This window comes from Panulirus ornatus, chromosome 17, assembly GCF_036320965.1.
Source record: "Panulirus ornatus isolate Po-2019 chromosome 17, ASM3632096v1, whole genome shotgun sequence".
In the NCBI taxonomy this organism is placed as follows: Eukaryota; Metazoa; Arthropoda; class Malacostraca; order Decapoda; family Palinuridae; genus Panulirus; species Panulirus ornatus.
In genome coordinates this window covers 25,339,711-25,355,574 of record NC_092240.1, presented here as the reverse complement: position 1 = coordinate 25,355,574, position 15,864 = coordinate 25,339,711, and the positions used below count along the sequence as shown (strand labels likewise).

The 15,864-nt window shown below is 43.1% G+C and overlaps 1 protein-coding gene across 1 annotated transcript in view; it reads left to right on the top strand.

Annotated features, from left to right (window-relative positions):
- Positions 1–15,864, top strand: part of LOC139754646 (uncharacterized) — a 333,848-nt gene that overhangs the window by 151,180 nt on the left and 166,804 nt on the right. The window contains exon 3 of the mRNA XM_071672166.1: positions 9,553–10,035. Within this exon, the coding sequence (XP_071528267.1) occupies positions 9,553–10,035 (483 nt within the window). The remainder of the gene's footprint in view (positions 1–9,552; positions 10,036–15,864) is intronic.

Here is a 15,864-nt window from a genome sequence, read left to right as displayed (position 1 = left end):
TGACTGGCTTTATACAACGACTGGCTTTATACAATGACTGGCTTTATACAACGACTGGCCTTATACAATGACTGGCTTTATACAATGACTGGCTTTATACAATGACTGGCTTTATACAACGACTGGCCTTATACAATGACTGGCTTTATACAATGCCTAGCTTCATACAATGACTGGCTTTATACAACGACTGGCTTTATACAATGACTGGCTTTATACAACGACTGGCTTTATACAATGACCTGGCTTTATACAATGCCTAGCTTTATACAATGACTGGCTTTATACAATGACTGGCTTTATACAATGACTGGCTTTCATACAATGACTGGCTTTATACAACGACTGGCTTTATACAATGACTGGCTTTATACAACGACTGGCTTTATACAATGACTGGCTTTATACAATGCCTAGCTTCATACAATGACTGGCTTTATACAACGACTGGCCTTATACAATGACTGGCTTTATACAATGACTGGCTTCATACAATGACTGGCTTTATACAACGACTGGCTTTATACAATGACTGGCTTTATACAATGACTGGCTTTATACAATGACTGGCTTTATACAACGACTGGCTTTATACAATGACTGGCTTTATACAACGACTGGCTTATACAATGCTTGCTTTATACAATGACTGGCTTCATACAATGACTGGCTTTATACAACGACTGGCTTTATACAATGACTGGCTTTATACAATGACTGGCTTTATACAATGACTGGCTTTATACAATGACTGGCTTTATACAATGCCTAGCTTCATACAATGACTGGCTTTATACAACGACTGGCTTTATACAATGACTGGCTTTATACAATGCCTAGCTTCATACAATGACTGGCTTTATACAACGATTGGCTTTATACAATGACTGGCTTTATACAATGCCTAGCTTCATACAATGACTGGCTTTATACAACGACTGGCCTTTATACAATGACTGGCTTTATACAATGCCTAGCTTCATACAATGACTGGCTTTATACAATCGCTGCTTTATACAATGACTGGCTTTATACAAACTGGATACATTGCCTTTATACAATGACTGGCTTTATACAATGACTGCTTATACAATGCCTAGCTTCATACAGTGCCTGGTTTTATACAATGAGCGTGGCTTTATACAATGACTGGGCTTGTACAGACGACTGGCTTTATACAATGACAGGTTTTATAACAATGCCTAGCTTCATACAATGACTTGCTTTATACAAATGACTGTCTTTAGTACAAATGACTGGCTTTATGCAAATGACTGGCTTTATAACAATGCCTAGCTTCATACAATGACTGGCTTGATACAACGACTGGCTATATACAATGACTGGCTTTATACAATGACTGGCTTTATTACAATGCCTGGTTTTATACAATGACTGGCTTTATACAATGACTGGCTTTATACAACGACTGGCTTTATACAATGACTGGCTTTATACAATGCCTAGCTTCATACAGTGCCTGGCTTTGTACAATGCCTGACTTTATACAATGACTTGCTTTATACAATGCCTAGTTTTATACAGTGCCTGGCTTTATACAATGCCTAGCTTAATACAATGCCTGGCTTTATACAATGTATAGCCTTATACAATGCCTAGCTTTGTACAATGCATAGCATTATACAATGCCTATCTTTATACATTGTCAGACTTTATACAATGCCTAGCTTTATACAATGCCTGGCTTTATACAATGCCTAGCTTTATACAATGCCTGGCTTTATTCAATGCCTAGCTTCATACAGTGCCTAGCTCTATACAGTGCCTGGCTTTATACAATGCCTAGTTGTATACAATGCCTGGCTTTATGCAATGTCTGGATTTATACAACGCCTAGCTTTATACAGCGCCTGGCTTTATACAATGCCTGGCTTTATTATACAGTGCCTAGCTTTATACAATGCCTGGTTTTATACAATGCCTAACTTTATTATATACAATCACTAGCTTTATACAGTGCCTAGCTTTATTATACAGTGCTTGGCTTTATGCAATGCCTGGCTGTATACAGTGCCTGGCTTTATGCAATGCCTAGTTTTATTATACAATGCCTGGCTTTATACAATGCCTAGCTTTATTATACAGTGCTTGGCTTTATGCAATGCCTGGCTTTATACAGTGCCTGGCTTTATACAATGCCTAGTTTTATTATACAATGCCTGGCTTTATACAATGCCTAGCTTTATTATACAGTGCTTGGCTTTATGCAATGCCTGGCTTTATACAGTGCCTGGCTTTATACAATGCCTAGTTTTATTATACAATGCCTGGCTTTATACAATGCCTAGCTTTATTATACAGTGCTTGGCTTTATGCAATGCCTGGCTTTATACAATGCCTGGCTTTATGCAATGCCTAGCTTTATCATACATTACCTGGCTTTATACAATGCTTAGCTTTATCAGTGCCTGGGTTTATTATACAATGTCTGGCTTTATTCAGTGCATAGCTTTATTATACAATGTGTGGCCTTATTATACAATGCATAGCTTTATTGTACAATACCCGGCTTTATTATACAATTCCTGGCTTTATTATACAATGCTTGGCGTTATTTATTTAGTTACCCTCGGATCAGGTTCAGTTTTTCTGAGAGAGTCCTGATGATACACAGGATCTCTCCAGATGTTCCTGCAGCTCAGGAGTGCGCTGCTTCCAGTAGCAGGGAAATGTGAGAAGTCCTTCAGCGAGACTGTACTCCCTGATGAGATAGCCACGTGAAGGTGGATTTTTCCCCTCGTGGTATAACCTCTAGTAGGTGGGCGGGGTCGTATGACACCTGAATACACTTATGAATCCCAGAACCAAGGATGCAGCACTCACCCCTGCACAACTCCTTGGCCAGCCAGTCAGCCAGCACTCGCTCGCAATGCGCGGCTCAGAGATGGAGAGCAGCTACAACCAGTAGCGGTAGTGTGTGTGTCCCTCATACTATATGGTAGTGTGTGTGTCCCTCATACTGTATGGTAGTGTGTGTCCCTCATACTATATGGTAGTGTGTGTCCCTCATACTATATGGTAGTGTGTGTCCCTCATACTATATGGTAGTGTGTGTCCCTCATACTGTATGGTAGTGTGTGTGTCCCTCATACTGTATGGTAGTGTGTGTCCCTCATACTGTATGGTAGTGTGTGTCCCTCATACTGTATGGTAGTGTGTGTCCCTCATACTATATGGTAGTGTGTGTCCCTCATACTATATGGTAGTGTGTGTGTCCCTCATACTGTATGGTAGTGTGTGTGTCCCTCATACTATATGGTAGTGTGTGTCCCTCATACTATATGGTAGTGTGTGTCCCTCATACTGTATGGTAGTGTGTGTCCCTCATACTGTATGGTAGTGTGTGTCCCTCATACTATATGGTAGTGTGTGTCCCTCATACTGTATGGTAGTGTGTGTGTCCCTCATACTGTATGGTAGTGTGTGTGTCCCTCATACTGTATGGTAGTGTGTGTCCCTCATACTATATGGTAGTATGTGTCCCTCATACTGTATGGTAGTGTGTGTCCCTCATACTGTATGGTAGTGTGTGTGTCCCTCATACTGTATGGTAGTGTGTGTGTCCCTCATACTGTATGGTAGTGTGTGTCCCTCATACTATATGGTAGTATGTGTCCCTCATACTGTATGGTAGTGTGTGTGTCCCTCATACTGTATGGTAGTGTGTGTCCCTCATACTATATGGTAGTGTGTGTCCCTCATACTGTATGGTAGTGTGTGTGTCCCTCATACTGTATGGTAGTGTGTGTCCCTCATACTATATGGTAGTATGTGTCCCTCATACTGTATGGTAGTGTGTGTCCCTCATACTATATGGTAGTGTGTGTCCCTCATACTATATGGTAGTGTGTGTCCCTCATACTATATGGTAGTGTGTGTCCCTCATACAATATGATGTTTTTTTTTCAACTCTTTTCCTCCGTCAACAATTGAGCCGGAGGGAGAGGTGGATGAGGAGGTTCCCTCCGTATTTGTTCAGTCAACATATAACCCTCATCACGGCCCATCATGTATCCTGTTAATTATGTTCACCCATGTACCTGGGGTCAGTCACAGCCTCTGACGGGTATGAGAAGTATTTCACACAGGGTCATCCCAAGAACCTAGGACGCACAGGGTCATCCACAGCCCAGGTCGCACAGGGTCATTCTCAGCCTAGGACGCACAGGGTCATCCACAGCCTAGGTCGCACAGGGTCATTCTCAGCCTAGGACGCACCAGGAACGGTTCACACTCGCCCTGGGAGCCTTCAGTGTCATGGCAGCACGACTGGGGCATCCTGTGCTGGCACACACACACACACACACATACAGGGCGCTGCCCTCCTCGTTGCCGCTGATGACACACACGTCTGGTTATTCTGGCCTCTTGCTTATGAGATCATGGTGGCTGGGGGGATTAGGTGGGGGCAGCAGCGCCGTGATAATACAGAGGGAAAGTGTGATGCGACGCGCGTATTGCCAAGTGCGACACTAGAGTAGCCGGTATAGGTTTCCCCTGTGGTTCCTTCGTGTTCTTCCTGCTCTCGCGAGTGAATATGTCTTTCCCTCCTGCTGCTTGTGGTGGTGCTGCCGCTCTGACGGGTTCATGTGGCATGATAATCATTATCCGGATCATCGCTCCTCATGCTCTCCTGCCACACTGGAAACCTCCTCCTGCCACTGCTTACTGCAGGTCTTTACGTTTAGCCGAGGTCGGTGTGAGTTGCACTGGCGAGAACTTGGAGGCAAGGGAAGTGTTCTAGATACCCAGGGGTGAACGTGAGTTGAGGTGGGGGAAAAGGTCGCCAGTACGTTAAAAGACGTGTGGAAAGAGAGTGGTCACTGTCCTGTTAGGGCGAAGATGGGGATTCGAGTCATGCGCCCTGAATAATTCACCAAAGTGCGGATGAGAGAGTGGGCGTGTTGGAAATGAAGTGCTTGAGAGCAACATGTGGTGAGAGAGAGAGAGAGAGAGGGGGGGGGGAGGGGGGGGGGGTCAGTAAACGTATTAGATTTTAGAGAGCTGAGCAGGACGGGTTGTCACAGTTTGGACTTCAGGAGAGGATGAGTGAGGAGAGACTGACTAAAATGATATACGTGTCAGAAGTGGAGAAAGGAGGGGTATACCATCCATCAGTGTGCGGGTGTGAGGGGTATACCATCCATCAGTGTGCGGGTGGGAGGGGTATACCATCCATCAGTGTGCGGGTGGGAGGGGTATACCATCCATCAGTGTGCGGGTGGGAGGGGTATACCATCCATCAGTGTGCGGGTGGGAGAGGTATACCATCCATCAGTGTGCGGGTGGGAGGGGTATACCATCCATCAGTGTGCGGGTGGGAGGGGTATACCATCCATCAGTGTGCGGGTGGGAGGGGTATACCATCCATCAGTGTGCGGGTGGGAGGGGTATACTATTCACATGGCGGGTTCTGGACAACAGGGTCTATGGTAGACTGGCAACTCAAGGTAAACAATGATGAACTCTTAACATCAGAAGTTGGCCGATGATGTGCATAATGCCTCAGATGTCAGGTCGAATTATACTAGTGTCAGTTCACCACGTCTTCAGCAACACTGAACTTGGCCAAGTGTTGAAGGTGAAGAATGTGAGTCATGCGTTTGTTAGGTGGGTAAGTTGGTCATATGATGTTCAAGGGAAGTTATCTGTCCTGGGAGCTGGAAATACTCATACCTTCTAAATCTGTACAACTGACGTACCTCAGATATTATCATGTGAATGGGTGGTGTTTGGATCCATTTAGATCCACTTGTTTAACGTCGTATTTACGTGTAAGAACTTAGCAGAGGCAGCATTATCTGCATCACTAGGCAGGAACTTCACTTCTGTCCTTTTCTGGAGGTAAACTTGGTACTTTCCCCATATCTCATGTCATAATAATCCTGGGTCAGCTGAGGAGGATTCTCTTTAGGCCTTTTTTGTTTTATTTTTTTGCATTTTTCAAGTCTATCAATACCTTCAGTGTTACGTAGGACCTGATACAAACAAGCCCAGTACATCATCATTCTACCAGTTCTGACATGAGCACCATATTTAGGGTTGTATCCTGCAGCAAATCCCAGAGCTCTGAGCCTGTCTACATCTAAGCTATCGCGTTAGATTTCCTACAGCGGATACAGCAGCACATCAATAGGCTTGTGATGAGCTTGTATGACCTATCGCTTCTTTCTTGCCACCACCAGTTCCTTAGATGAGAGTCATGCTCTTCTGTGTGAGGCTGCGAGTATGTGTACATGTATGGTGTGCATCTCACGATAAGTTCTGTAGTGTACTAGTCTCTCATGAGCCTCAATATCTGTGGTATTCCTAGGACTTTGTGGGATTGATCTTCGGACGACATTTGGCTAGTGCACTGGATGATGTGGGACAGTGTATCACCTTGTCGAGTGCCAGGTTGCATATGTTCACTCGCCTAACCTTGACGCAACAGAGATTCACTTTCTGTTGGTGGGATAATCCATGGTCCAATTGTCTGGTAAGCAGTTTCAAGTCAGGAAACGTGGTGCACTTATGCCGTCTGTCTCCATGATCTGTCAGGGGAAACCTGTGAAGCCGCTGTGCACACGTTGGCCGTGTGGAGGGTCATTCATGTTAGGGGACGTGGTCATGCACTGCTGTGTACAGTGGTCTGTTGAACACCATGTTATCTCAGGAGTTTTGCACAGGCAGGTTTTCCTGGGAGACGGGACGAAAATCATCCGGTTGATCATGTTTGAGTATTTATACAATAATATTGCTGGTCGTGTGTGATGTAGGAACATTAGCCACTGGTCTTGTGTAAGAAGCATAATTAGAGGGCACCTGGTATATTTTTAAGACGAGTGGAGTGATTTGCACACAAGTTAAGAGTATAATTATATTACCCTGCAGGCATATTATTATCAAGATCATGTTTATTTTCTTATAACGAATATTGTTATTAGTATTATGATTATTAGTATTATTATTGATATTATTATTATTATTATTATTATTATTATTATTATTATTATTATTATTATCAGTAGTAGTAGTAGTAGTAGTAGTAGTAGTAATGGTAGTACCAGCAGTAGTAGTAGTACTATTAGTGGTAATAATGGTACGGGTAGTAGTGGTAATAGTGGTAGAAGTTGTAGTAGTAGTAGTAGTGATAGTAGTAGTAGTAATGGTAGTGGTAGTATTGGTGGTAGTAGTAGTAGTAGTAGTAGTATTGATGGTAGTAGTAGTAATGGTGGTAGTAGTAGTAATAGTAATGGTAGTAGTAGTAGTAGTAGCAGTAGTAGTAGTAGTAGTAATGGTAGTAGTAGTAGTAATGGTAGTAGTAGTAGTAATGGTAGTAGTAGTAGTAGCAGTAGTAGTAGTAGTAGTAGTAGTAGTAGTAGTAGCAGTAGTAGTAGTAGTAGTAGCAGTAGTAGTAGTAGTAGTAGTAGCAGTAGTAGTAGTAGTAGTAGTAGTAGTAGCAGTAGTAGTAGTAGTAGTAATGGTAGTAGTAGTTGTAATGGTAGCAGTAGTAGTAATGGTAGCAGTAGTAGTAATAGTAGTGATGGTAGTGGTAGTAGTAGTAGCAGTAGGGGTGATAAGATAAGCTTTAGTTGCCAGCTTTACGTAAGCACGCATACTTTGTTCATGTGAATCTTCACGTGACCCTCCCTCCATCCTTCCCTCAACCTGTTCTTAAGCCCGTCACTACGACACTTCGACCCTTCAGTATGATGGCGTGGCCTTTGACCGAACTCTTTTAGGGCCAGGTCAAAGGTTATAGGTCATCGTACCCCAAGGGTTGTACCGTCGTGCTCAGTAGGTGAGCTTACAGTCTCTCTCTCTCTCTCTCTCTCTCTCTCTCTCTCTCTCTCTCTCTCTCTCTCTCTCTCTCTCTCTCTCTCTCTCTCAGGGTGTAGCCATTTTGACACACGAAGTGGTGGTTTACGCAGCTGCTGGTCAAGCTATGAGGTGTGTGTGTGTGTGTGTGTGTGTGTGGAGGAAGACCCCGGAGGAGGTCAGCGGAGCGACGCAGGGTCTTCCTGGGGGCCTTAGGGGGAAGGCGGCGCCCCACACTATTCTTAGTTTATCGATGACTTCCGCTGTGGATGGCCTCATGGTCGTGAGTGCACACACACACACACACACACACACTTTCCATTTACCAGGCATTGTGTCATGTTCCCCTGGGTGACCATGACCTGGATAAACTGAAAGTGTTTGATCAAGTCATTTTCCTTCTTTTTGTCCATCATCTTCGTCATGGTTGGCCCTGGTGCCCGGTACTGTAGTATGTATTTAAGCGAAATGTCTGGTACTGTAGTATGTAGTATTTAAGTGAGGTTTCTGTTACTGTAGTATGTATTTAAGTGAGGTGTTTGGTACTGTAGTATGTACTTGAATGAGGTATTTGATGACAGTCGTGTTATGCCAAATGGCGTCCTAGCTTCGTCTCTTCGATGTATATCAACTGACTGTTATATTTCTCTCTTGTGTCTCCCCCTGATGATGTGATTATTACACGAAAGTGCACTTGGGAACTTTCATTTTCCCCGTGGACTCATAGGAATATCTTGATCACGCGCAAAATTGTGATCCTTTCCAATATATATATATATATATATATATATATATATATATATATATATATATATATATATATATATACATATATTCTTTTTTTCTTTTAAACTATCCGCCATTTCCCGCATTAGCGAGGTAGCGTTAAGAACAGAGGACTGGGCCTTTGTGGAATATCCTCACCTGGCCCCCCTCTGTTCCTTCTTTTGGAAAATTAAAAAAAAAGAAAAAAAAAACGAGAGGGGAGGATTTCCAGCCTCCTGCTCCCTCCCCTTTTAGTCGCCTTCTACGACACGCAGGGAATACGTGGGAAGTATTCTTCATCCCCTATCCCCAGGGATATATATATATATATATATATATATATATATATATATATATATATATATATATATCCTTTAAGAAAACAGTAGAGGAATGTGTATTGATATAAGGTAATAGTTTACTATAGGGGAGAGTCACGCGGTGTTCACTGGATAAAACTCTTCCGGTCAGAGACGTACAACGTTCCCTCCTTCAGTAGACACATGTCCTCTGGTTTCGTGTAAGGTGACATAATTGTGAGTGTCAGACGCACACTGCCACCCGTGTACAGCCGTACTGGCGCAGATGGTGGAGGCGTGAGGAAAGTCTCCCAACTGCACACGGCAGCTGGTCTCTTGTGTTAGTGTATCTTTGTGGTACGTCACGTCTTGCGGTGCCGCTGTTTGTGTGCGTGTGGTACAGATGGCGTAGGTTGATGTGTGCGTGTGGTAAAGATGGCGTAGGTTGATGTGTGCGTGTGGTACAGATGGCGTAGGTTGACATCTGCGTGCGGTATAGATGGCGTAGGTTGACGTCTACGTGTGGTACAGATGGCGTAGGTTGACATCTGCGTGTGGTACAGATGGCGTAGGTTGACGTCTGCGTGTGGTACAGATGGCGTAGGTTGACGTGTAATGTTGAGACATTCTTGACTGAGAGACTACAACCCCGTGTTCTTTGCCACAGGTACCCGTCAGCGTCGAGGGCAACGCCGACCACAGGGAGCGTATACGCCACTTCGTGTACGATTACGCCTATGGCCATGACCACGACCTCGCCAGCGGCAAGAGTGAGGGCCAGAGGGAAGACGCCAAGACCAAGGGACACGCCAAGACCCAGCAGAAGAGGGACGCCAAAAGACCCAGCAGGAGGAACAGCAGGAGGGAATCTAAGACTGAGGACAGAGGAGCCAAGACTGAGGACAAAGGAGCCAAGAGTGAGGACAAAGGTGCCAAGAATGAGGATAGAGGGGCCAAGACTGAGAGCAGGAGTGAGGACGAAGAGAGAGGCAAGAGCGTGCAGCGGAGGGAGGATGACAACGCAGGTGAGGCCAGGAGTGAGCACACGGCTGACACGACGGACGCCATCCACCACCATCAGGAGGCTACCGAGGGTCAGAGTGAGGACACGACTCGGGAGATCAGGGATGCCAACCTGGACCAGGAGAGGGTAAGTACAGAAGCACGCCTTGTACCTGCTCTGTGTGTGTGTGTGTGTGGCGCTACACTCTCGTAGTTGTCACAGTAACGTCACGTTTTTTATCTAACCCCCAGAAATAAACACTTCCTCTGACAAAAATATCAAAAGTGTATATTTCATTCGTTCTTTTTATTCTATCTTATTCATTCGCTTATTGTTGTATATTGTGTGGATAGATAGTTATACGATGGACGCATAATTTTTAATACAAAAGTTTCCCCAACTTATTGCTCCTCGTGAGCTATAATTGAGCCGTGTAATATATAGGAAAATAATCCAATTTATTCGCCGGCGAGCAATCATCATATTACGTTATTGGGTCATATTGATTTTAGAGGCGATTTGCCTTGGTTTTATACCCTGTGTTTAGTGATTATGTATTAGCATAGGTCAAGTTGCAAGATCAAACGATTTCGTAACACTGAAAACTGACAATGGTTGCTTATGGCAGCCTGAGGTCTCCCGTAGCGAATTACTTCGCATTTGTCAATTTAATGTTCCGCGGTTTTCTTTGGAAATGTTATTTCTTAATCATTTGATAAGTAATCAGATATGATATTGAGAATAACTCGGAGATGGTTAAGTGATGTATTTGTGCGTGACGAGGAAATATGAGTGGCGGTGATTGCCAGCGTTCACTTTCACCAGCTCATGAGAGCGTTCATGCTTACCGGCGCATTCATTCCTCGCTCGAGTCTCGACCTCGCTTCTTGGTTGTAAATAACGGTCGTGTATATATATATATATATATATATATATATATATATATATATATATATATATATATATACATGATATTGATGTTATGTCCAGACTTATAACGTTGTCGCCAACGATATCGTACGTCACTTGCCTGGTGTTGCTCACATCTACGATAGGTTTTGTTTGTTTTTTCTTTATAGTGTGAGATTTTGACACAAAGAGTGTCCTTGTGGTTTGCTGTGTGTGCGTGTGTGTATATATGTGTGTGATTACTTATTTCTACTGTACAGGGAGGGGGTTCTACGCTCGTGGGGCCCATGTTCTGAGCACTATGTACAATTAAAATGTATTTATCGTCTACAGTTTGAGTATATTCTCGTACAATTTAAATTTATGTAATGCTGTCTCAATTGACAATTTCCTATTTCTTTGTGGTCCCTCTTCCCACCACTTTTATGCTATACATGTAATTATTTGATTTTTTTAAAATTTCTATGTCTTCTTGTTGTCCCATCCCGACATCTTTCGAAGAAATGTCCATTGTCTAGTCCTCAGTCTGGTTTAGAAACTGAAATGTTGTGGTCAGGTCACCCGTCACTCTTCTCTCTTCCATAGTAAGTAAGAGTTTTTAAGGCCCTTAACCTCTCCGTGACCCTCAGCTTTCTTAATTCTGGTACCATTTCTGTTCTCCATCTCTGGACCTGTTTGTGCTGCCAAACCTGAGAAACATATTTTAGTCTTGGCCTAATGGAGAATAGGAAGAGTATGCTAATTATTTCCTTATACATATTCTTGAAAGCTGTCCCCTGCTTTTGAACCTCATACTTACCAGGTCATGCCGTAATATGGAACTTCATACTTACCAGGTGACACACCATATTTTGGAACCTCATACATACCAGGTCACCCTCCCAACTGTGGAACCTCATACTTACCAGGTCACGCTTTCTACTCTGGAACCTCAAACTTACCAGGTCACCCTCCCAACTGTGGAACCTCATACTTACCAGGTCACCCTCCTTCCTCCGGAACCTCATATTTACCAGGTCACCCTCCTTACTGTGGAACCTCATACTTACCAGGTCACACTCCCTACTCTGGAACCTCATACTTACCAGGTCATCCTCCCTACTCTGGAACCTCATACTTACCAGGTCATCCTCCCTACTCTCGAACCTCATACTTACCAGGTCATCCTCCCTACTCTGGAACCTCAAACTTACCAGGTCACCCTCCTTACTCTGGAACCTCATACTTACCAGGTCACATTCCCTACTCTGGAGCGTCATACTTACCAAGTCACACTGCCTTCTCTGGAACCTTATATTTACCAGGTCACCCTCCCACCTGTGGAACCTCATATTTACCAGGTCACCCTCCTTCCTCTGGAAGTCAGACACACCAGGTCACCCCGACTTATACCGGGTCGATGTTTAACTCAAATCTTGGTTGAGTAACTGCTTTACTGTTGCCAGAATTAAAGTATTATATACGTACTATGCTGGTGTTAGTCCCAGTGTTGTCATGGTCATATATATATACTCACCTCTTCCTCGGCGGTAATTGTTATATACACTTAACAAGTTTTGACCAGGTTGACGTCTCCATGATTTCTTACAAGCATTACTCAGTATGTACATCACAAGCAATAACCCAGTATATACATCACAAGCATTACCCAGTATATACATCACAAGCAATAACCCAGTATATACATCACAAGCATTACCCAGTATATACATCACAAGCAATACCCAGTATATACATCACAAGCAATACCCAGTATAATCATGACAAGCATGACCCAATATATACATCACAAGCATTACCCAGTATATACATCACAAGTATCACCCAGTATATACATCACAAGCATTACCCAGTATATACATCACAAGTATCACCCAGTATATACATCACAAGCATTACCCAGTATAATCATGACAAGCATGACCCAATATATACATCACAAGCATTACCCAGTATATACATCACAAGTATCACCCAGTATATACATCACTAGCATTACCCAGCATATACATCACAAGCATGACCCAGTATATATATCACAAGCAATACCCAGTATATACATCACAAGCATTACCCAGTATAACCGTGACAAGCATTACCCAGTATATACATCACAGGCATTACTCAGTGCATTCTTCACAAGCAGTATCTAATCATTATATACATCACAAGCCCTATATGTACGCCACAAGCAGTCCCAAGTATATACATCACAACTTTCGTAAGTGTATACATCACAAACAGTCTCCAGTATATACATCACGAGTAGTCCCCAGTATACACATCACAAGCATTACCCAGTATATATATCACGAACGGTCCCTATTATATACATCACAATCATTTCACATTATATACGTAAAGCAAAAATATTTATAAATCTAATTCTTATGTCGGACCAAAATTGGATTATGATAAGTGTATCTGGCGTTGATGATGACCCCTACCTTGCCTGAGGTGTATATATACAGTCGTATATCTGATACTCACCTATACTTCCTCACGATATATGGTTATATAGATGGCATAACGCGTTTGCCAGTACCGAAAGATACAGCTATCATACGCATGACTGTTTTGTTATTATTATTATTATTAGTAGTAGTAGTAATAGTAGTAGTAATAGTAGGAGTAGTATTAAAAAGGTGTATTGTGAATTAAACGGGAAGTCGCCTCTGTTATCGGGCAGAGGACGTTATACTGTTGGTTGTGAAGGCGCTGCGCTGCGTCTGTTGGTTCGCTGGTGTGTTGTTCGTCAGGCTAAGTCAGTCACAGTGGGTCCTGCTGGACGGGGTTACCATGTATTCCACTGAGGGAGGAGTGATTCATAGGGTTTTACACACACACACACACACACACACAGGATGATGACCTTTGGCCTTAGTGCAATCCTCTTGCTTTCGTATTCGTACATTGGTATTACTGCTTTTATCTGCACTGTACCGTAATGTTACGTTCACTCACAAGTAGTTGTCTATGTTTCCTTCCTACCCTAACAACCCAAGCCTCATCATAGAGGCTCATGTTGTCAACCAAGTTCCCCTTTTCATTATCATCATTAGTGGTATTATTATTATTATTATTATTATTATTATTATTATTATCAAGTAACCCGTTTTGAAATTTGGAGCTTTGAGATTGTGCTGTCCGCAGAAGCACGGTAAAGTAGGCTCCTTTGGGATAAGAAATGGTGTGCTCCTTTCCGTCCACTTACGATGACAGAGCCACGTCAATGGTGACTTATTGCGCACGGTGTAAACACTGTAGGTGGAGTCTGGCTGCACTCCTTGGTCTCATACTGTTAAAGTAATATATATATATATATATATATATATATATATATATATATATATATATATATATATATATATATATTATCCCTGGGGGATAGGGGATTAAGAATACTTCCCACGTATTCCCTGCGTGTCGTACAAGGCGACTAAAAGGGGAGGGAGCGGGGGGCTGGAAATCCTCCCTCCCCTCTCGTTTTTTTTTTTTTTTTTTTTTCCAAAAGAAGGAACAGAGGGGGGCCAGGTGTGGATATTCCACTAAGGCCCAGTCCTCTGTTCTTAATGCTACCTCGCTAATGCGGGAAATGGCGAATAGTTTAAAAGAAAAGAAAGAGTGAATGTTGGGGTGAAGAAGGTGGTGAGAGTAAGTGAGCTTGGGAAGGAGACCTGTGTGGGGAAGTACCAGGAGAGACTGTGTACAGAATGGAAAAAGGTGAGAACAATGGAAGTAAGGGGAGTGGGGGAGGAATGGGATGTATTTAGGGAATCAGTGATGGATTGCGCAAAAGATGCTTGTGGCATGAGAAGAGTGGGAGGTGGGCTGTTTAGAAAGGGTAGTGAGTGGTGGGATGAAGAAGTAAGAGTATTAGTGAAAGAGAAGAGAGAGGCATTTGGACGATTTTTGCAGGGAAAAAATGCAATTGAGTGGGAGAAGTATAAAAGAAAGAGACAGGAGGTCAAGAGAAAGGTGCAAGAAGTGAAAAAAAGGGCAAATGAGAGTTGGGGTGAGAGACTATCAGTAAATTTTAGGGAGAATAAAAAGATGTTCTGGAAGGAGGTAAATAGGGTGCGTAAGACAAGGGAGCAAATGGGAACTTCAGTGAAGGGCGTAAATGGGGAGGTGATAACAAGTAGTGGTGATGTGAGAAGGAGATGGAATGAGTATTTTGAAGGTTTGTTGAATGTGTCTGATGACAGAGTGGCAGATATAGGGTGTTTTGGTCGAGGTGGTGTGCAAAGTGAGAGGTTTAGGGAAAATGATTTGGTAAACAGAGAAGAGGTAGTAAAAGCTTTGCGGAAGATGAAAGCCGGCAAGGCAGCAGGATTGGATGGTATTGCAGTGGAATTTATTAAAAAAGGGGGTGACTGTATTGTTGACTGGTTGGTAAGGTTATTTAATGTATGTATGACTCATGGTGAGGTGCCTGAGGATTGGCGGAATGCGTGCATAGTGCCATTGTACAGAGGCAAAGGGGATAAGAGTGAGTGCTCAAATTACAGAGGTATAAGTTTGTTGAGTATTCCTGGTAAATTATATGGGAGGGTATTGATTGAGAGGGTGAAGGCATGTACAGAGCATCAGATTGGGGAAGAGCAGTGCGGTTTCAGAAGTGGTAGAGGATGTGTGGATCAGGTGTTTGCTTTGAAGAATGTATGTGAGAAATACTTAGAAAAGCAAATGGATTTGTATGTAGCATTTATGGATCTGGAGAAGGCATATGATAGAGTTGATAGAGATGCTCTGTGGAAGGTATTAAGAATATATGGTGTGGGAGGCAAGTTGTTAGAAGCAGTGAAAAGTTTTTATCGAGGATGTAAGGCATGTGTACGTGTAGGAAGAGAGGAAAGTGATTGGTTCTCAGTGAATGTAGGTTTGCGGCAGGGGTGTGTGATGTCTCCATGGTTGTTTAATTTGTTTATGGATGGGGTTGTTAGGGAGGTAAATGCAAGAGTCCTGGAAAGAGGGGCAAGTATGAAGTCTGTGGGGGATGAGAGAGCTTGGGAAGTGAGTCAGTTGTTGTTCGCTGATGATACAGCGCTGGTGGCTGATTCATGT